General features: G+C 36.2%; 3 protein-coding genes across 4 annotated transcripts; all 3 read left to right on the forward strand.

The window, feature by feature from the left end:
- The first annotated feature begins 44 nt into the window (after positions 1-44).
- LOC129577652 (antigen 5 like allergen Cul n 1-like) lies at positions 45-1,760 on the forward strand. Its single transcript, XM_055465067.1, has 7 exons — positions 45-205; positions 276-373; positions 450-602; positions 678-759; positions 938-1,091; positions 1,155-1,261; positions 1,376-1,760. The coding sequence occupies exons 1-7, from the start codon at positions 187-189 to the stop codon at positions 1,522-1,524; spliced, it is 762 nt and encodes a 253-aa protein (XP_055321042.1). The 5' UTR covers positions 45-186; the 3' UTR covers positions 1,525-1,760.
- Positions 1,761-1,891: 131 nt separating this feature from the next.
- On the forward strand, positions 1,892-5,828 carry LOC129577653 (uncharacterized). The gene is made up of 2 exons (XM_055465068.1): positions 1,892-3,744; positions 4,599-5,828. The coding sequence occupies exons 1-2, from the start codon at positions 2,896-2,898 to the stop codon at positions 5,127-5,129; spliced, it is 1,380 nt and encodes a 459-aa protein (XP_055321043.1). The 5' UTR covers positions 1,892-2,895; the 3' UTR covers positions 5,130-5,828.
- Positions 5,829-5,873: 45 nt separating this feature from the next.
- On the forward strand, positions 5,874-11,337 carry LOC129577654 (uncharacterized). 2 transcript variants are annotated; one of them, XR_008689029.1, is made up of 4 exons: positions 5,955-7,472; positions 7,547-7,822; positions 8,019-10,493; positions 10,609-11,337. XR_008689029.1 is itself a non-coding variant. In XM_055465069.1 (3 exons), the coding sequence occupies exons 1-3, from the start codon at positions 6,885-6,887 to the stop codon at positions 8,337-8,339; spliced, it is 1,185 nt and encodes a 394-aa protein (XP_055321044.1). In that variant the 5' UTR covers positions 5,874-6,884; the 3' UTR covers positions 8,340-11,337. The 2 variants fall into 2 exon arrangements, 1 of the variants encoding a protein (XP_055321044.1); XM_055465069.1 differs by having other exon boundaries at positions 5,874-7,472; positions 8,019-11,337.
- Positions 11,338-20,827: the final 9,490 nt, after the last annotated feature.

A 20,827-nucleotide genomic window follows, 5' to 3' on the forward strand; every position in this document is an offset into this window, starting at 1 on the left:
GCTATTCTAATTGTTGTCGTTTAAATTGCACAAATGTTCATGCGTTTTTTTTTCGCTATAAAAGCCAGCTCACACGGCTGATGGCAATTAGTTGTGGAAGCGACAGTTTAGCCCACTCGGAACTTGTAAATCAGCTGTTTAGCAAGTATCTTGTAAGAGCTCACGCAATAAACCAAGAAGAAAACGATGATAAAAACATTTGGTGGTAAGGTTTCTCAACTAAAATTTTTGCTGATTTAATGCATTCCTATTGATTAGTCGATTTGATATCATAGTCGTCCTCCTAATGATGGTGGCGGCAACGTATTCCATCGATTATTGCTCCGAATCACTCTGTGACGGCTCATCACACATTGCCTGCAAAAATACAGGGGTATTTGGTTCATTTAAAAAATATTGAAATTTGACCAAAAAAAAAACAAAACAAATTGTTTTCATCGATTTAACAGAAATTCGCCCCAGAGTGTCCATCAAATACGGTTCTCATCGACTTCAATGGCAAATTAAAAGACTTTGCTGTAAGATCACACAATATTTACCGTGACCAAATTGCCAGAGGAAAGATTGACGGCTACAAAAAGGCTGCACGAATGGCAGCTCTTGTAAGTATTTTATGATTCTTTTTCTCGATCCACAGAGTTTTCTTACCATTTTTCGCATTTACACCTTGGTTGAAGGTATGGAATGATGAATTGGCCAAGCTCGCCGAGTACAATGTAAAAAGATGCATTTTTGGACACGATGAATGTCGTAATACTGGTAAATTATTGAAATTTTTAAGGAAATATTCGTACAAAATTAACTCTCATTTCAAAACAACAAGGAATTTCATTTTCATCAATCGTTTTTTTATTGATGAAGATTTTAAACGTAGTACCTATCGCTTGTTTTTATACTTAATTTCATTTTTCCTCGTGATTGTTGCTTGAACCTCTAGCCGTGTTCATGTATGCTGGTCAGAATTTGGGCCTAATTAAAAACTCAAAAAAACTCCCAACGCCAGAAGATGCCATTGAAACCATCACCAAGGGCTGGTTCGATGAGTTTAAAGACGGCAACATGAATGTCATCGATAAATTTCGCCATTTGGAGTAAAAAGCCTAAGAAAATCCACAATTAATCCAATGAACATTAATGTTTTCTTTTTCAATTAGTAAAATGATTGGACACTTCACGCAAGTTGTACGAGATGAAGCGTATGCAGTCGGATGTGCAATGGTGCAATTCAAAAAGGGCCGATGGCACACTACCATTTATGCCTGTGATTATTCGATTCACTTTGATTTTTTTTTTCTGTAGAAAAAAAACTCTTTTTCCTCATACATCTTTCCAAAAAAAAATTAAAAATCGAAATTCCGTTTTTTCCTCACCACAGGCGATTATACGTTGACAAACATCAATGGCTATCCCATTTATGAAAAATCATCGAAAACCGCATCGGGATGCAAAACTGGAACCCACAAAGAATTCCGTGGACTTTGCAGTGCCAAAGAAGTTTTCAACAATAATTTGTTTTACAATTGATTCGGAAAATGGTTTAAATGGCAATAATCAATGAAAATAGTCTAAAAAAAGATCTCTCCTATGTTTTGATTGAATTTAAATATAGCAGTAGAATTTGTTGAAGTTTTTTTTTTCAAAATTTCTTACATCAAAATTTAGTTTCATTTAAAAAAAAATCTTGCGCAAAATTTGTGCATACAAAATTCATTTTGAAGAAGTAAAATACAAATTGAGTAATAAATTGAATAAAAAACCGATATTTGACCTGTTGCTTTCTGATTCCAAAGCGCGAATTTACTTGCAAATTCCACACACACACGCAGTTCATCATAGTAGACCATAATATTGGCGCGACTTCATAGAGTAAGTAGAAACGCGCAGCCGTAATACAGTACGAAGTGTACGTCTCTGATTATGCATCCTCCACTCACAACAATTTGACTTGCGAATTATGATTGGGTTGCGTTCCATTTTACGTTTTCGATTGCTCATACATTTCTTGTCACACTTTATGACCCAATACATTCAACACATAATCGATGTTCACTGCTCGTCAAAGTGTGTCCGTCCATGTGAATGTGTTTCAAAACAAGCAGCAGAATATGTGCAGACAGTTGACACTTTGAATTTGTAGCTAACTGTGATGTGCATTTGAAACACAGCAAACTACGGGCCATACAAGCGTAGACAGCAAAGGATTGAATGAGATTATGTATTGAGGGCAAGAGGGAGAAAGGGAGAGAGAGAATTTGGAGAGTGTGCTCTTTGGTAGCTAATCAACGATGTAGATTTCAAGTCCCATTTCAAATGCGCACAAGAACATTGACTTTGATTTTGTGATTGTGCCTGTGCTGTGTATTCAATTCAGCGTGTACTGCTGCGTGCTCTGTGTAAGACGAACTCTATGTGAGATAAACCGCACGGAAAACTAAATATTGTTGTGTTTTTTTTCGCTTCCAACTATAAAATCAGTGTGACAAGCGCAAAGCCTCCTTGTATATTCAAGTAACGCACACTTTTTCATTTCAAACACAGTCTCGTTCAGATTTTTTTGCTGTTTTGGATTACCGTATGATAGACAAACGCTCCAAAAACTCAGTTAGCGTGAATGTATTTGTGTGGCTATCAACAATCGATCGCATTTCGTTGCTGTTGTGAAATGTTAGTCAGACCAAAAAATCGATTGACACAGTGTCGCTCTTCTCCATCGCTATACACATGTGTTTGCAACGCTTTTCGTTGACAATACAACATTTCGATCGGATTGTACATTGAACCAATGCCAAATTTAAAGTGAATAATTCGTTGCAATAACCATAATCATTTCGGTTGACGTAGTGGCAATAACAAAATACTGCAATAAAACACGGTGAATGTGTGTTGTGTGTGAAAATGATTGACAATTTGATCGGATATCTGAGCAAACGTCCGATTGCGCCGATTTTGCAAAGCTCAGCGGAAAAAGATGATTTGAGGGCGCTGAAATTGATGAGTGTCATCGATTATTACACCGAACAGCGAACGTTGTACGCAAAAATGACGCATCAACCGAAATTACAACATCATCTACAGGATTTTCATTCGTATGCCAACTTCAAATATTATGATTGTCAAGTGAACAGCGCCATTGGCAAACGCTTACTACAATGTAAATTTTGTGAACTCGTCGCACCGTACGCTTTGGTGTTGATCCACATGGCGATCAATCACAATAATCACATCAGCACAAAAACCTGTGCGTATTGCAATCGCCTAGATATTGTTGCCCATGTTAAAGATGAATCGCTGCAAAATTGCTACAACAAGTATTTGAAGACATTCGGCTTACGACCAGAAACCATCATCACCGAAGTCACCGTCGAATTCTACAAATTGTTGAGAGACCTTGCGAAAAGTCTCGGCGTGATTGTTGCTCGAAATGACACATTCGCTGGCATTGGATACGCTCGAATCGAGCCGGTTATTCGAAAAATTCCAAATTTCCCAAGAACTTGCAAAGTTTTTTCGCCGAAAAACAGCTCAAAAGTTATGGATAACGATCAACTCGACGAATATTTCGAAATGGTGATGGGTTTTATGCTCGGTGGCAACGGGATATCGCGCCTGATTCAGAATACCACAAGCAACCAAGGTGACACCGCTGATGACACAATTGTCATTCTCAGCGATGACGATGACGACAACCAGGAAAATGGAAACAATCCACAACGGCCAACAAATCATGCTGTCAATACAATCCTGGTATGTTTGAATTTTGTTTGGGTTTTTATCCTTAAGTTCATTCATTCGCATGCATAAATAAATGAATTTTTATCAACCAATCAGCGTCTGTAATCATCTAAATGAAAGAGTAAACAAATACAAACTGTAATCCGAGACTTTGGACACGATTTTGTTTGCTGAAATTCGGGCAATATTTTTTACGATTTGCGGCACTCTTCGCAAATGCATTTATTAACAGTCGTAGAAGCTATAGCTTCCGAAAATTTAGATATATTTTTCCAATTCCCAATTTTGTTTGGGAATAAATTGAATAATTAATGTTTGTAGTAAGTTGCAAAGAGGATTCTGTTAATTCGAAAACCTAACCTCGAAACGTCATCACACGAAAATGCAGGTAAACAAAACATTCGATGCCAACCAATATGCTCAAAGAGCATTTTTTTAGTACCGTATAATTATCGCAAGATTTTCTTCTGCTTGCGTTGCCGCATTATTTGATATTGAAAATAGCGTTTTGTACACAATGATGCCAGCTGACATCTTCTTCTGCGATAAATTTTATCCCATTCACCTATGACAATTGTGATTTATTATCCATCTTTGCGATGACCCATTGATGATTTGAGGTTATGTTCTCTTTTTTCGGCTTTCTTCTGCGTTTTTCTTCCGGTGCGCATGTTCAATTCTTCTACAATGGTTCTTGTATGGTTATTGTTATTTAAACGTTCTTGTTTCCATTGTAAAATTGAATTGTTCTAACGGAATTTTGTTGAAATTTATTAAGCATAAATTGAAAATATTTGAAATCAGAGTCAAAATCAAACTGAAAAATATTAATTCTTTTCGTGTGTGTTTTTTTTTTACTTCAATAGCCGAATATTGTGGTGAAAACTGAGCAAATGGACATCGAAAATGAGCCGTTGGCAAGTAACGAGACAGATGCAAATCTGCCGCCCGAGCCAGTGATAAGGCCTATAGTTGTACAAGTTCGTGATGAAACACCGCGTCGTGCCGAACAATCACCTCAATTATTACGATTGGAAAACGAATCACAGCCACCACAAGCTGGACCACCACCACCACCACCACCACAGATTGGAACGCCACACACTGGACTACCACAGATTGGAACGCCACCAAACAATGCGACCACCGCTGAACGCACGGTAACGGAGGCAGATATTCAGAAAGAAAACACCGGACAACCAGCAAACGCAGTTCCACCGAAAATGGAAGTGCCCGAAATGCGCATCAAATTGGATCCAGGCGCTGACGATTTTGGCCGTTATGTCGCGAATCGACTATCTGGTCTGATGAACCCAATCAAGCGTCGCAAGCTTGAGCTTCGAATTCAACAGAATATCGTTGACATCGAACGCGAAGACATTGAAGCAATCGAATGAATCGATCGAGGAAATAATTTACCCTATTAAAATTAAGATTTCATTAATATTCATTTGAAATGAATTACCATTTAGAATTAGGATTAGGATTAAGATCATTCAGTTATTCTGATGTGCACCAACTTTGCACACAAATTACCGGTGGCAAAAACAAACATTTCATTTTCGATGGAATACTCACAATTTGGATCAAACATTTTTTTTCCCACATTTTTACACTGTATTTCTATGGAATACTCGACGAGAGGAAAGACTTAACAACAACAACAATAGCACCGAAAACCAGTAATATTCATATCATTAATTTTTATAAACTTCCGTTTTACATTTTAAATTGTCGACGAAAAAAAAATATCATCTCTAATTTAGCTAATGATTAAGATAAACACAAAACTGTACCACATTGATAACACATTGAATTTCCATGAAATTTTGTCAAATTTTCCGGCACTTCAAACAACATGAATAACGACAAGAAAAAACAGTAAGAAAAAGTGACGTTGGATAAAAAAAAACAATTCCTTTAATTGTTTATCATCTACATAGAACAAAAATCCCCCGACTACAAACAATGAACATTGTTGAATTGAAAACGAATTATTCAGAAGAAGAAAAAAATAAAATCGGTTAAATGAAGATAAAAAAAAACAAAAACAACTTTTTGAATAAAGTAAATCAGCAACTTTTGTAATGAGTAAAGATCAGTTTTTTTTTCATTTCCTTTAAAAACATTTAAATTGCAGTTTAGATAAAGTAAACACGAGAAAACAGATTACATCGAATTGTGATAAAAAGAGCAAAGAGTTGTTTATGTACTGAAGTAGCCTAGGCAAACAAAACAAACAATATCAAAACCGAAACTTGCACACAACCGGCGACAACGTTATTTTAGGCATTATTCCTGCTTTATCCATTCATACGCACACACACACACACAAACACTATTCACTCGCACTTTGTGAATGTGGTGCGATCACCGTTGTACAATATCTTGCAAACACTTTCTGTGTGTCAGCTAAACATATGTGTCATGTTTAAATCAGGCTTGTGAAATTTGTCATTCAATTAGAAAACATCAAGGGATCGAATGAGTTCCATCCAAAAAATAAAACAATTCAACGCGGTGCGCTAGCTAGTGGTATTGTTCAATTTATGAAAAATTATTATTATTTTTTTTTTTTTTTTTTTTTTTTTATTGCATAGCTTAATTCAATTAATTCAAATTGAATTATCCATTGAAGAATACACACACACACACACAGATCCTAAAGAAATGTCAATTCAATGAACCACGAATAAAAAGTTGGCTGAACATTTTGAGTGTGATTCAGCATATATTTTTTTTTACACAGCCCTGTTTTTTGTGTATAAGACGTTTGTTTTTTCCGCGAAGCATGTACTTCAATCGGACAAAACTTATCAGCAGCACACAGCAGTGGCAGCAACAATAGCCTTTTGTTGTCAATACATACATAATTACAACAATAATCAGTTGTCAGTCGGTCAGACCGTCCATATTTGGTGTCAGTTCTGCACAAGAGTCGTTGCATTTTGGTTTCATATTAATTTTCGACGAAAAAAAAAAAAAATAATTTTTGTCAAATTTTCAACGATTTTGGGTTTTCAAGAGTGAGTGAACATTTTAATTATAAAAAATAGAACTAAAAACGCAAGTTAGAATTAAAAAAAGAAGATTGAATTCTAAAAACGTAAAAAAAACATTGGACTTTATAACGGAAGTGCAGAATAATTGCCATGGATACGAGTACAGCAATAGCGATACATTTATCAAAGCGCCCGATAGCACCAGTTTTGGAACGATCTAGTGAAAAAACTAATTCGGTTGCGTTGCAACTGATGTGCATCATGGATTACTATATGGAAGAACGTCGTTTGTATGCTCGCATCGCTAGAATGCAATGCCCAAAATTACTTATGCAATTGATGAAATTTCATACGTATGTGTCGTTCAAATACTATGATTATCGGGCCAGTCGCAAGATTGGTGACAAAATTTTGCGATGCAAATTCTGTGATTTAGTCGGACCATATACATACATCTTAACACACATGGCTGTGAATCACAATGCACACATTGGCCTCAAATTGTGTGCGTACTGCAATCGTGAAGAGTTAAAAGTGCATTTCAATGATGGTTCATTCGATTATTGCTACAATCATTACATTCGAAAGCATCAAGTGGTCAAAGATGATAATGTATCGGAGATTGTGGCCACATTTTACGGATTGATGAAGGAAATATCGGAAAAATTGAACATTTGCACCGTACGCAACCATGCGTATGCCGGCACAGGATACACTGCCATCGAGAAAATTGCACAGGTATTAGTTTTCTAATAAATTTTTTTTTAAATTGTTTTCCTTCTAATTTCTTCTCCAAATTTTGTAATTTTCAGAAATATGGAAGAGATTTTCCAACCGATTGCATCATATTCCAGCAGAGAAACTTTGAAAAGCCAATCAAAGGTGAAACACTTCGCAAAGAGTTTGTTCGCGTTATAAGTTTTATGTACGGTGGCAATCGGATTTCGCGTTTGATGAACAACAACAACAATGTGGACACGGGTGACGGTGAACATATCATTGTCATAAGTGATGACGAAGAGGAATATGCACGCAGTGAATACGATACTTCCAGTCGACCGGGTGACGAAAATCGAGCTTCACCGTCGGTGAGTGATTTCATTTCATCATAAAATCCCCCTTTCCAGCCGCATGAAAAATGTAGATCGTCATTACATAAATTCCAATTCATTCCCGTCTTAAGATCAGTGAAATCACTTTTGCCAACAAAACAAAAAAAAAACAATTACATTTCTTTATCAAAATAAGAATTCGTCATTTTCTTTTTTGTTCATTTGATTTCAGTATGAATCACAATACAAAGTCGACGAATTACCGATTGTAAATGAAATGGTATTCAATTCAGCCGATGAAATCATGCCCGAAAATCTGGTGAAACGTGAGCAAATGTCGAGCAGTGGACTGCCATCAAATGCATCATCACCTGCACATTCAACTGCCACAGCATCGACCCGCACCAGTTGGACACACGAACATGATGCTGAAAATTTTGGCATTTTTGTGGCTCAACGCCTTCAACGCCTGCCCGACGATATAAAACGTCGCAAACTGGAGATTATCATTCAAGAAGCTATAGTTAAGGCAGAAAAGGACGCCCTTACATAAGTTTATTATCACAAATGTGTAGCTCTTTTTACTTACATCCGCTAAATTTATACGTATTGTTCCGTTTTCTCAATGTTAGGAGTCTGAGCGGAAATTTAGTGTTTTTATTCAACGAAATTTATCGTCTGTTAGAAAATCATGACTTACTATATCGACTCTACCAAAATTTAATATCAAGGCATTGCCTCATTTCAGATTCAAATATTTTAATTAAAATAATTTAAAGTAGCGAAAATTTGCGGGTAATTTATCGAATATGTTTGAAGTTAATTTTTAATCGCATCACAGCGGATGAGAAAAAGTCTATTCAATTCGAAGACTACTGATATCATATGGTAGTGTATATAGTTAAAGAAAAAAAGTTGACACAAAATCAACTGATGAAATAGTTTCGAAGCGAAATTGAATTTTAAATTCTTTGCTTTCTTTCTGCATACTCTTGACCAAACTTTATATCGTTCTGAAATAATTTGTTAAAATAGCGACGTCAGCCGATCTGCATTAGCTTATGGCATGAGACAACACTATGACACGAGTGCTGTCTGATTGATTTATGAAATATGGCCTGTTATTAATACGTGTATTAAATTTACTTTTATTCTTAAACATTAGAATCTACTATTATAGAAAAGATTGGAATCCGACTTGAATCATTCAATTTTTATTATATAATAAGAAAATTTTGTATATATATCGAATTGATAAAAAAAAGCAAACAACGAAAGAAAAAAATCAGCAGATCTTACTTAAAAATGCAAGCGTAATGAAATTGATGAAAACCTATCGACTGTATGAATGATTGAGGGCAAAAATGAGACTAAAATTCGAAATATTTTGAAGTGTTACATCTCCATACAGAAGTATATGTGTTTTGGAGATGGAACACTTGAAAATATTCCAAATCCAAGTCTCACTTTTTGACTCACTCATTCATATATATTCGTTTTATCTGCCAATTCAGCGTTTAAGTATTTGGTTGATAAGCATAAACATCGCACACAATTGTCATTCAGCGTTAAAGTGTTTATGCAAACAATCGAATGATGTATACAGTGCATGTGCTTGTGCATTGTGCAATCATGAATTCTCCGGTTGCTTCTTATTCCTTACAAACACACTAATAATCACGTTCGAAATGGTTCTGAAGCGATTTTTGTGGTTGGCGAATTTAGAGTTAGAATAGTGTGCGATCGGAGTAGTTCGGTGTCAAATTCATGCAAAGTGCTAACGGTGTCACAGAATAATATCCATATCCAAGTGAATTCTTTCAACGAGAAATATTTTTTGGCTTCAAAGTGTTCCATTGCATTGCCATTTCTGTGTTAAAAAATGGTGGAAGAGTTCAAGTCACATTTACTGCGGCGACCATTTGCCCATATTTTCGCCAATTTGCGCAATAATGACGACAAAACTGATATGATTGCACTTCAACTCATGTGTATATTGAATTTTCAAGCGGAAAGTACGAATTTATACGCGCGTATAGCTGAAATGAACCGCCCGAAATTGCTATTGGATTTGATGGGATTTCGATCGTACAAATCCTTTATTTAGTACGAATATCAGGGGCATGGTCAACTCGAGAGCAAATATTTGAAATGTAGATTCTGCGAGCTATTCGGTCCGTACGTTTTGATTTTGACACACATGACCATCAATCATGATGAGCATGTCGGTTTGATGAAATGTGCCTACTGCAATCAAATCGATTTGAAAAAACATTTCAACGATGGCACAATGCAAACGTGTTACGAGAGATACTTACGAAAACCAGATATGGCTGATGTGATCAGCGACAATTTAACACCCGAAATTGTCACTGACTTCTATGGTTTTCTGAAAAATCTTGCAATCAATCTTGGCGTATATACGAGAAGAATTTTGCACAGTTTTTCTGGCTCTGCATATGGTGGAACAGAAGCAATTCCTAGACGTAGTGCCAGAGCGCCGAGTGATAGCTATGAGGTGGTTTATCGACAGAGGAAAATCCGGAAAACAATTTCAACCGAAAAACTCGTTGGGTATGCTAGCCAAGTTTGGATGCAATTTTATGGCCGACCATTACCTAGACAGAGCTCAGCACAAATCCAAAATGATGACGCTACACCCGAACGATCGACTCGATCGAACAACAGAAGAACTGCTCATGGTGAGGTAATCTACAATGGAAATCCTACCTTTTTGTTTAATTTTGTTTTGCAATTTCTCTATTTTGTCTCTGCTGATAATTTGTGGTTTTTCTTCATATCTCCAAATATGGTTTCGTTAGAGCGCGAATTCTGAATCGTCAAACGAAGAATTGAATCGAAATGAATCGAACGCAAACACAAGTGGAATTCGAATATCTCGAGCCTATAGCCTGGGCGGAGCAGCTAGCGCATCATCGCCTACATTCTCAGCAATGTCAGCACAAACCAGTGATACGAACCGAACAGCAGAGGCTAGATTTGGTGATTACGTTGCACATCGGCTTGAACTGCAAACACAAAATGTGAATCGTCGACGCCTCGAAGCAGCCATTCAACAAACAATCTCCACTTTTGAGATTAACCAATTGGAAAATGAATAGTTTCTTTCCGGTGTTTAGTTGATAATTCACCAAAAAAATGCACGGAATTCATTGCGATTATCGGATTTTGGTTTATTTGAATTCAAACATAAAGATACCATGCCAATCTTGTTTAGATAGCTGTTTTCACTTCAAAAATGACAAAATTTTAAATTAAAATAAGAGATTTAAGTTTATCGTTACATGTTACTAGAACAATAATGATCATTAACTAATAACTAACTCTTTGATCGAAACGCAAATCGCAAAAATATTCTTACTACTACTACTACTACTACTATATTTCTTCTTTACTTTATTTAGTTTTATGAGTGTTCTTTTACTTATTCACTAGAAGCTATCATTCTTGATTATGTTACTTTGAAGAAAACGAATTTGAAATTAGGAATGTGTGTAATAAAGGGTATTTTTAAAGGTTTTGTAACCATACCTCATCGACTTTAAATAAACGCATAATTCGACGCTTCATTTAAACGAAAACTTTAGGGTGTGAAGCTTTTGGCTGCGCCAAGATTAGAAATCATTTCCACAGATGGCGCACTGTGTCTTGTGCAATCGATGTTGTAACTAATATTATGTATTTCACGCTGATGTGATTCAATTTTCGGTAGAATCCAGTGAAATGCCTCTAAAATTGTTCTGTACCTCAATTACTCTTATCTAGGTGTTCTAATTTTCGGCGGATAGTTTCCGTTTTCAGCTGGGTTTAGCTTGGCATACAGGGAGTGTATTTGACATACATAATACACGATACATGATGATACATGTGAAGTGAATGGATGACGGTGTTCTATTTCTCAACACTACTGACCTACTTTTATTTTCTTCCATGGAAAACTTTCATAGGGATGGCTTTGTTATTTTTTTTCACCTTCAATTCATCCAGCCTTAAATGATATGGTAAGCGAGAATTGTGTGGTTACCAGCCTTTTTCATGCATATACGCTATTTAATGGACGATAAATAGACGGCTTTATAATACTAGCAAACGCAACGGCAAACTTTTTTTCTTTGCATTCAAATTCATTTAATTCGAGAATAAATTGTGTTGGCAGGCCAAAGTGCGAGTGCGAATAAGAGAGAGAGAGAGAGAGAGAGAGAGAGAGAGAGAGAGAGAGAGAGAAAGCTAGCTTGGTAGAATTGTGGCCTAAGACAAAACGCTACTGAAATTTGTCGACTTTATTAAGACAAATGTTCATAAGATGGTCGGTGTGTCGGTCGGTTTCCCTTTCTCTTACTTGCTCGCTCTCAATTTATAAATGGTTTCAATTTGATGAAATTAAACCATTTCTTCTGTTTTCTGAAATGAAGCAAGCACTAAAATAATTATCTAATTTAAAAGCAATAATCCATTTATCTTAAACTTAAACTTACGCCCTGCCACGTTTCGTTAATGTCATACTATGTTGGCATCGTAATATTTGTTGATTCGCACATTCAGTCGAATGTGTGTTTCTTAGAGAAACAATAGAGAGTGAGACGGGCTATGAGAGAGAGAGAGAGAGAGAGAGAGAGAGAGCGAGAAAGAGAGAACGAAAATTGTCTTCGCGAAAATTGAGCTCAAATCCGAGTGTTGCATTGCATTATTTACGAGCTAAGCTCGGTATTATAGCAGAAGCAAAAGCAAAACACATAGATCCATTCCGACTGAAATTTTTCACTATCGTTTACTCTCTTCTCTCTCTATCTCTATGCCTTCATTCCTTTTTGCATTAGCTCTGTGTGTTCATATTTTTTCTTCATTCGTTTCGGATATTTTAGTTTTATGGAGTGAAACGTCAAATTTGATTACATTTTTTTTTTTCGTGTGTGTACGACGTTGCTTCATGGCATATAGTATTTTGTGAATCATATAATTGAGCGCGTACATCCTAAATTTAATATATGTATGTATATCGTTTGATGTCCGTTTCTCTCTACACAAAATTTGAAATGCCAACTGTGAAAAAGTAATCATTTATGTTCATGTACCCATCATTTCTGCATTGAATCGAGCAAAGAAAAAAAGCACACAGCAATATTTTTGCCAGTTGTAATACATTTCTCACATGAAAAATCATGTATGATGGGTCGATTCGGAAGTGAGCGCTGCATTTAGTAAATCAAATCTATATAAGCTTTTTTGCACATGCTGAATGTGAAACAGCGTTCAATCTCACTGATGGAATATTAAATCTTTCATGTGGAAACGGCTTTAAGAGAGATTAAGTATGATAATGATCTGAAAATGACATTTTTCAAACCTGAAAATTGAGTTGACAAAATCTGCTGTTCAGAGAATTAAAAGTTTAAATTTGAAAAAGAAATTCAGCAGAAATCGTTTGTGTATTCATGTAAAGTGCATTGTCTAATATAAAGCTTGGCATCGTTGGCTGGAAAACATTATTTCCAGTTTTTTTTTGATGACATTACAGTGAATTTGTTTGTATGGGCTAATTTTTTTTTTGGAAAAATCTAAATAAATTCAACTGCACCAAATGCGTTGGTCGCATAATTGGATCTTGTGTGTCTCAAAAGTGGATAAAATGTGAGTGAGCAGTGAGTACTGACGAGGGTGAATGCGCTCGCGCTCACACAATTCTTTTTTTCCCGATGGTTATGCATATAATAATTTAGTAAAATGGTTTGTCGTTTGAACGTTAGCTAAATATGTAAACGAATATTTCTTTAATTGGACGAAAATAAAATTACTCTTCGTTGTCGACGTTACTGTTGCCATCTGCGAACGGAATGAGTGACACACATATGAGCGAGTACAAAACTGTAATGGAGATACAAGCAACGATAACAAAAGCTTAATTCGTTCGTTCTCGTTTAAGAGTTCATGTCACACATTTATCATTTTCATTACGTACACTCACGTTATTTTTTCTCTTGGTGTCTCTTTCTTTTCCGTTGGTCGCTTTCTCTCTCTTTCTAATTTCAAAATCGTCTTACTCTTTTCTGCCTTTCTATCCCATTATTGTTATTAAATTTATGAATTATTACTAAGTGCATTTTATGCACTGGAAATAGTAGTAGATGGACCCATTCTTGCTTGTTTTCGTGCAATTGTCCACGCTCCTCCATTTCTCTCTCTCTCTCGCTCCATTGCTGAGCTCTACTTGCCAAATAAATAGCAATATCAGACGAAATAGTCATACAATTTACTTGTTGTGTGTATATGGTCCGCGAACGAGCGCGAGCACACATTTTTTTCTCTCACTTGGTATGTATACTAGAAGAAAATACACAAAAACTGTACAAATGAATGGCGCCACTGCGTCCGATAGGCATGTTAATATGCCGTTCGTTCTGAACGACAACAATAACAACAACAACAATAACAACCGAAAAAAACGCCACATACTTTTTCATATAGAAAATGACTGGGGTTAGAGCGGCGCACAGCTAGAACAACGCAAATAAATTATAGTCGATGAAATAAGCATTTCAACAAACGTTTCTATCTCTCAATGGTTTCTTTTCTTCTTGGTTTTTTTCTTCTTCGTTTTATTTCCCTTGTGTTTTTCGGGCTGTATGGCTCCATCGCTTTTTTGTCACGATCACACATACAAACACACAACGCTAATAAGAAACAGGACAATCTTTTAACGAAATTTGTTCTCTCAAAAGTGAGAGAGAGAGAAAAGAGTTTTAAGGGAAGAATAAATGGGATGCATTCGAACGACCAAGTTTTGGGTGGTAAAATGCAATTCAATTAGAGTAAATAGTCTTGAAAATTGATTACAAATCATACAATGATTAGACTAATTATGAGTGTTATAAAAGTTTTCCCTTCTTCTCATTCGTTTAGTTCATTGAAAAATGGGGTGAAGAGAGACTTTTCTCTCGTTCCAGCAAGTGTGGCAATCATTGTTGTCGTTGTTGTTTCGGGCTGCATCGTGAATTTTCGAGCATGCATCTAATTCACAGAACATAATTTTTAATGGCAATTTTTGCTATCCCATGTATAGCGACGCGCGGCAATCCATATAATGGAAAGCCATCAATTGACGTATAAATATTTTGTATGTTAATTTGGTGTGTGTGTGTGTGTGTGTTGCGAGCATAGAATGAGCATCAAGTGTGCTTAACAAAATTATGTTGTTACAATCAACTCGCAATGACCTATATTTTCGGTGTCATTTAGTATGCTGTTTGTTTGTGTGTTGGTTTTTTTTATCGCTTTTCTATGCATTGTTAAAGCTGTAACGTCGACGCTTTTTTTTCTCGATCATATAACATCAAATGTTGGCGTACAATTTTTTTCTTCTTTGTTCCTCTCTTTTTTCGTTTCATGTGGATTTGGCCATTGTTGTTGGTGCTGTTTTTTCGTGCTGTGTTCATGTGTTTGCAATTGTATGTGTGTTATTGAGTGCTGTTTAGCAAATAGCAAATATTTTAACGCATTTTTAATGACTATCTCTGTCGAAACGGATTTTTTTTTAAAAGTCCTTGTCAATTAACCGCACCAAGCTCAACGGATGGGTAATTATGTATGACGCATCAGCATACAAAATCGTCGAAACTATGTGTTTACGAGTACCGACGTTGCCGCCGCCATCGTTGCTGTTGTCATTGCTGTTGCCGTCCAATCGTGATCGAAGTGAGATCTGACCTAGTTTCGACTCACTGAAAATTACATGCCATGCCTTGTTCCAATTTTACTTTTTCTGGCTGTTTTTTTTTTTGAATTTTATTTCTCTCTGCCGGAATGAGAAAGGACTGGCTCACTCGAAACACACACGTATAGCGATAGCATAGTAACGTAGATTTCATTTTGATAGTCGAACAAACTAAACTCAATCAAAAATCTAACAGTGAGTCATACAATGGAAAATGGCGATTTTATCTTATTAATCTGACATAATGGGCGCATTCAATTTGATGCCTTGTCCAATGTCCATGGCTCTCTCTTTCTCTATCTCTGTGTCTATTTTCAATGAGCGCCCAGCTAATTACACACATTTAAATTTTTCCTCTCTTCTTCTTCTTCTTTTTTTCGATTGTTCAGAAAATGAAACTCAACATTAGGGGACATTATAACGATTCACTTAAATTTGATTACTTCACCAGCATTGTATAGCAAACAAAATTACATGCACACACAACAAAACTAGGAATACAACAAAAAAAAAAGTTTGTGTCAATCGGAATTTTCAATCGAAATTCAAACCAAATAGATTTCGATTATCCATCTCGACGAAAAGTTTCAGCGAGTTGTGTTTGGCGGAGAAAAAAAAGAAGAAAAAAAACTTCATGAATTAAATGCGAGAAGTTGGTATTTTGCTAAAGCCAATTGGACGACGATGTCGACATGTACATGGTTATTTGTCCCATTTCGAAGTTTGTAAACTGTGCGTGTTTTTATTTTGGTTGTCGTCTCTGTTGTTCGTTTTGCCTTTATTTGGTTGTAATTTTCAGAGACTTTTCGACTTGTTATTTTCATTTACTTAGCCACACAACAGGCTAAATCGCCTGAATGAAGCGACCAAAAAGGAAGCGAAAATCTTTTCCATTTATCGATTACCTAATTCAATTATGCATACAGTAGCAGTAGCAACGGTAGCAGCGGTAGCTGCAGGCCAAATGTATTTCCTTATTATTTTGGAAAACGAACACAAGTATTAATTCGATAGTTTTGGCCGTATTCTTTTTTTTCCGTTGCTTTGCTTTTCTTTTCATAAAGTACAGGAATGGCTGGCAGCCATTATAATGTATTCATCTAGCGTGCATTCTATGTAAAATCAAATCAAATACACAAAACGAACACATCGAATGCGGCAGAGAGCATACCCACACACACACACACACACCCACACACAATAGACCGAAAACGACTACAGTGCGGAACATGGATGATAGGAAATACACCGTTAGCGGTACAACAAAGTATACGTAAGTTGAAAATTAGGTCGTGAAAAACGAATTCATTGAAAATGCTCCAGAAAACTTATTATCATTTCTATAGAAGAATGTATACATGGGGAGATCCCTTGTTCTCATTCGCCCGCACCCGATTCAGAATAAAACAGCACCCGTATGCTATTGAAGTGTATATTCGTCGAAACTGCTATATTCTATTTATGTTGTTGTGTCACAGTGACATTTCGATGTGCTCCTTCTTTTCTCAACATCTTCTTCTATGTGTTTTTTCTCTCTTTCTTTTCATTTTCATCTTACGATGCTATTGCTTGTAGGATTATCGAGTAGATAACCGGATGGAACTGAAGCGTGAGTGTGTGCGGTAGCACACAAAGTGTACTTATGGAAGGTGCACCGCAAACCGTTTGAAAATTTCCGTCGTCCAATGATGTGCGATGTATGGGAGAGGAAGAGAGAGAGTGAGAAATAGAGAGAGAGAGAGAGAGAGAGAGAGAGAGAGAGAGAGAGAGAGAGATAGATAGAAAGAGCAAGCATCAAATGTTACGGATTTAACCAAATCGAAATGCATTGCTTGCTGAATGAACGACTGGGCTGCGTATGTGGCAGAAGATCCGTTCTGCAAATGGATTGTATCAATTTTTCAGAATGTTGCATAGCCCAAACCACTTTACATCACTCCATAACTCTATATAACGGACTAATTTTCGATTAACCCAAATACACTTTGTCTATCTCTCGTTCGCTCATTTACTCTGCCTTCTACTCTTTTGCTGAACATCTCTTTTTCCTCCACTCCTTCGGCTCCGGAGACAGTATGTGCTCCTACAATTTTGCCAAATTCAATCGATAATTTCTTCCGTTAGCTGCCTTATGGACGGTGGTGGTGGCTGGAGACTTCTTGAGAAAAGCGGAAATTTTGCGAGCAAGTACTTTCCATAAAATGTGATGGAAAAACCAACACTGAAAATGATTACGGTACACCGGGGGAGTGCGTTTTGTATATGGAAGTCCTACAATTACACGATTTGTGTATACTGTGCGTTTTTTTTTTGGTCGTTGCTGTTGCTTCTTCATTTGCACTCTTGCTTATTCGATTAATGAACGAGCAACAGAGTGAAGAGAGTGGCGGGAGAACGAGAAAGATCGATCGAAAAATCGGGCCAAATGGTTTATTTGTTCGATTCAATCGAATGACTCAATCGTCAATGCTATAAAAGAACAGGATATGACAGATGACGGTAGCAGCAATGAAAAATTTATATTATTTACAGTCGTAGCTCGGGAGCAAATGATTTCATTGCTTTTGTTCTGAATGACATGATTTTATGTGAATATTATGTGTACGTGTGTTTGTATGCGGAGAGCTGAATATGTGAAATTGAAGCCGAATTGTATGTTTCAATATTCGCAATTGGCGCTATGCAAACAATCGAAATTGTTTACCATAAACGGTAAATTCGTCAATACAACATTACCGCACTTTTTGTCAGCTTATTTCCTCTAACTGTTTTTGTGGTGAATTTTATTGAACTTTTAGTGATGTGATGCATGACCGAGCAAACGGTTCATTCACTCACTATATCTCTCGTTCTTTCTCTCTCTTGTTTCCGAAATGCGCACACTAAAATTGGGCAACAATCATTTGTGCCAGCTCATGAATTAGTTAATCGTGTTGGTAGACTGCATCGCTTCGATTCTTTGTTGTTGTTTTTTTTTCTGGTGTGTTTCTTCTCGAAAAATTGATCAGCATTTTTGATTGAGCCAGAGCAAATCATGCCGTTTATTAGAGCAAATTATTTGCCAACTAAATTTTCAAACGACCAAACGACGAAGCGTGCAGCGGGTGTGAGAGAAGAGAGATTATTTTTTTTTGGGATAAATAAACAAATCAACAACATCAGAAGGTTCGATCAAGCATCCAATTGAGTCGACTGTAACTGAATTATCGAATTAAGCCACTTTTTTTGTTTTTTTTTCTCTCTCTCGGATCGAATGAGGTCACCAGCTTAATTCATTTCGATGTGTGTACCGAATGTACGTAATAGGCCTCTCTTCGAAAAGAGTATAAAGTTTTCGTTCTGATGGAATTTATAAAAAGCCAAGAAAACAAAATCAAATTAAAGACCATTTTTTTCGCATTTGAAAATAAAAAAATTCCCACAACTTTTCATCTGTTTGAAGAGCGAAATTCAAAGCAAATGTGGAACGTTTTCTAGCGTAATATCAACTACCTACTTGTTATTCGTAGTTTTGTGTTCAGCGCTTTTCATTGTTATGCATGTTCGAAATGTGTTTGATAGACATTAAAAAGCGACTCCCGCCCGGAATCTACTAGTTGCCATTCAGTGCCTGGATTCAATTCAACTCACGGTCGCATGCTGTCGCCGTCAACGTTGGCACGAATAAGAAGAAGAAAATGAAGGGAAGTAGTGTAAAAGCTTGGCTTTAATATTAATGCAAAAAGGATTCGCATGGACGACGTTCCAATGGTTATGTAAATGACTAAAAAGGAAATGAACATTTACTATTCGAAACAAAAGAATTAAAATCCATCTTTTGAAAAATTTGCCATGCCACCGAGCGAAAGACGACAAAAAATAATCTTTTGAAAAGAAGAAGTAAGAAAAAAAAATTATCCAACACTCTTACCCTTACACGAGCGACACGAGGAGCATTAAGAAAGAATCCGACTTGAAATGGAAAATTGCAGATTTTGAAGAGCGAGCAAGAGAGTAAAAAAAAGCACAGAGATTAAATTAATTTCCAAGCTTGCTTCATTCAAGCAAGAAGGTCGTGTCAACTTATTCTGATAGATAATGGATATTGCCATTGTTTTCATTTTAGTTTCGTTATGTGTGTGTTTTTTTTCTTATTCAAGCTGTTGGAATATTTTAATTTAGCAATATTTCGACTTACCTTGCTGTTGTTCGGTCGACACTTTGATTTTATGTTTGTTGGAGTGACAAAGTTTGCCCCATTGTTCAAATTAATTGTGTGATCGAACGGAAAAGTTGTTTTTGCTTCTCTGTTTTGAATTGCTACTAAAATTACTCTCTAATTATAGTTATTGCAAATGGAAGGTTCCATCGACCTTATTTTTTTTCTTTCTGGTTCCACCAAGAAGAAGAAAAAGAAGAAGTAGAGGAAAATGTTTTATCCATGTGAAATAACGTTTAGAAATATTGGTATAATACTGGCACCGCTACGTTTTTTTTTTCCTCTTCTTGGTCTTACTTACTTTTTCCCCGTCATAATCATTAAAGCTGAAATTGATTGGAATGGCTTTCATGGAAGACGGAATATTGGGTCGGCAAATGTATATATATATATATATATATCACGTCAAAATTGGAGCGAAACAGTCGTGCAAAATGAAAAACTTTTGCTTGAAACGTTCAAAGTTTAAGGCGACCAAATTAGTTAGAAAATTCTTGTTTGGAGAACTTTACATTTTCCTTGCAAAGTGGAGCTCGGCGTTCGATTGTCCGTTGTTGTTGTTGCTATTTCCTTTCAATTGATTCTGGCTAATTGGCCGTAATTTAAATGATATATATCTTGATGAAATGACGGCAATTTCCTAACATGCCCATAAACTATCGCTCGCTCGCTCGCTCGCCCTCCTTCTCTCAATAACAACATGAAGTGGAAATTAATATAAATAATTCCATTTCCATTAAATTGTGATTATGTGCATTGCAAAGGTCACCGAAAAATTGTTACATTCTCAGTTCGATTCAAACGCTTTCGCTTATCGATTTGTTACTGGTCGCAATTTTTATTTGTTTGTTTCTTTCAATTCTGTTTGTCGGTTCTTTTTTTCTTGTATTTTTTTTCGTATTCCATTTTTGATTTATGAAATGTGTCTGCGTCGTATTATGTATCCTATGAACCAAAACATCAACTACATAAGCAAGGCTGAGTGAAAGAATAATAAAAAGAGAACACACACACACACCAGCCGAATGCTGAAAATGAAAGCAATTTCACCGTCACGCGCCGTGACAGATGATTTCCCGACATGGATTTCTTTCTCGTTCCCATTTTTTTCTTC

The sequence above is a fragment of the Sitodiplosis mosellana genome, unplaced genomic scaffold (assembly GCF_009176505.1).
Source record: "Sitodiplosis mosellana isolate CC-2019 unplaced genomic scaffold, AAFC_SMos_1.0 Smas_scaffold_6197, whole genome shotgun sequence".
Classification (NCBI taxonomy): Eukaryota; Metazoa; Arthropoda; class Insecta; order Diptera; family Cecidomyiidae; genus Sitodiplosis; species Sitodiplosis mosellana.

Coding starts and splice junctions, on each gene's coding strand:
- LOC129577654 (XM_055465069.1), top strand. CDS start 6,885: ATGGATACGAGTACAGCAATAGCGATACATTTATCAAAGCGCCCGATA. Junction 7,473..7,546: donor CCATCGAGAAAATTGCACAG/GTATTAGTTTTC, acceptor TGTAATTTTCAG/AAATATGGAAGAGATTTTCC. Junction 7,823..8,018: donor AAAATCGAGCTTCACCGTCG/GTGAGTGATTTC, acceptor ATTTGATTTCAG/TATGAATCACAATACAAAGT.
- LOC129577652 (XM_055465067.1), top strand. Junction 603..677: donor CTGCACGAATGGCAGCTCTT/GTAAGTATTTTA, acceptor CCTTGGTTGAAG/GTATGGAATGATGAATTGGC. Junction 1,092..1,154: donor GATAAATTTCGCCATTTGGA/GTAAAAAGCCTA, acceptor TTTTTCAATTAG/TAAAATGATTGGACACTTCA.
- LOC129577653 (XM_055465068.1), top strand. CDS start 2,896: ATGATTGACAATTTGATCGGATATCTGAGCAAACGTCCGATTGCGCCG. Junction 3,745..4,598: donor ATGCTGTCAATACAATCCTG/GTATGTTTGAAT, acceptor TTACTTCAATAG/CCGAATATTGTGGTGAAAAC.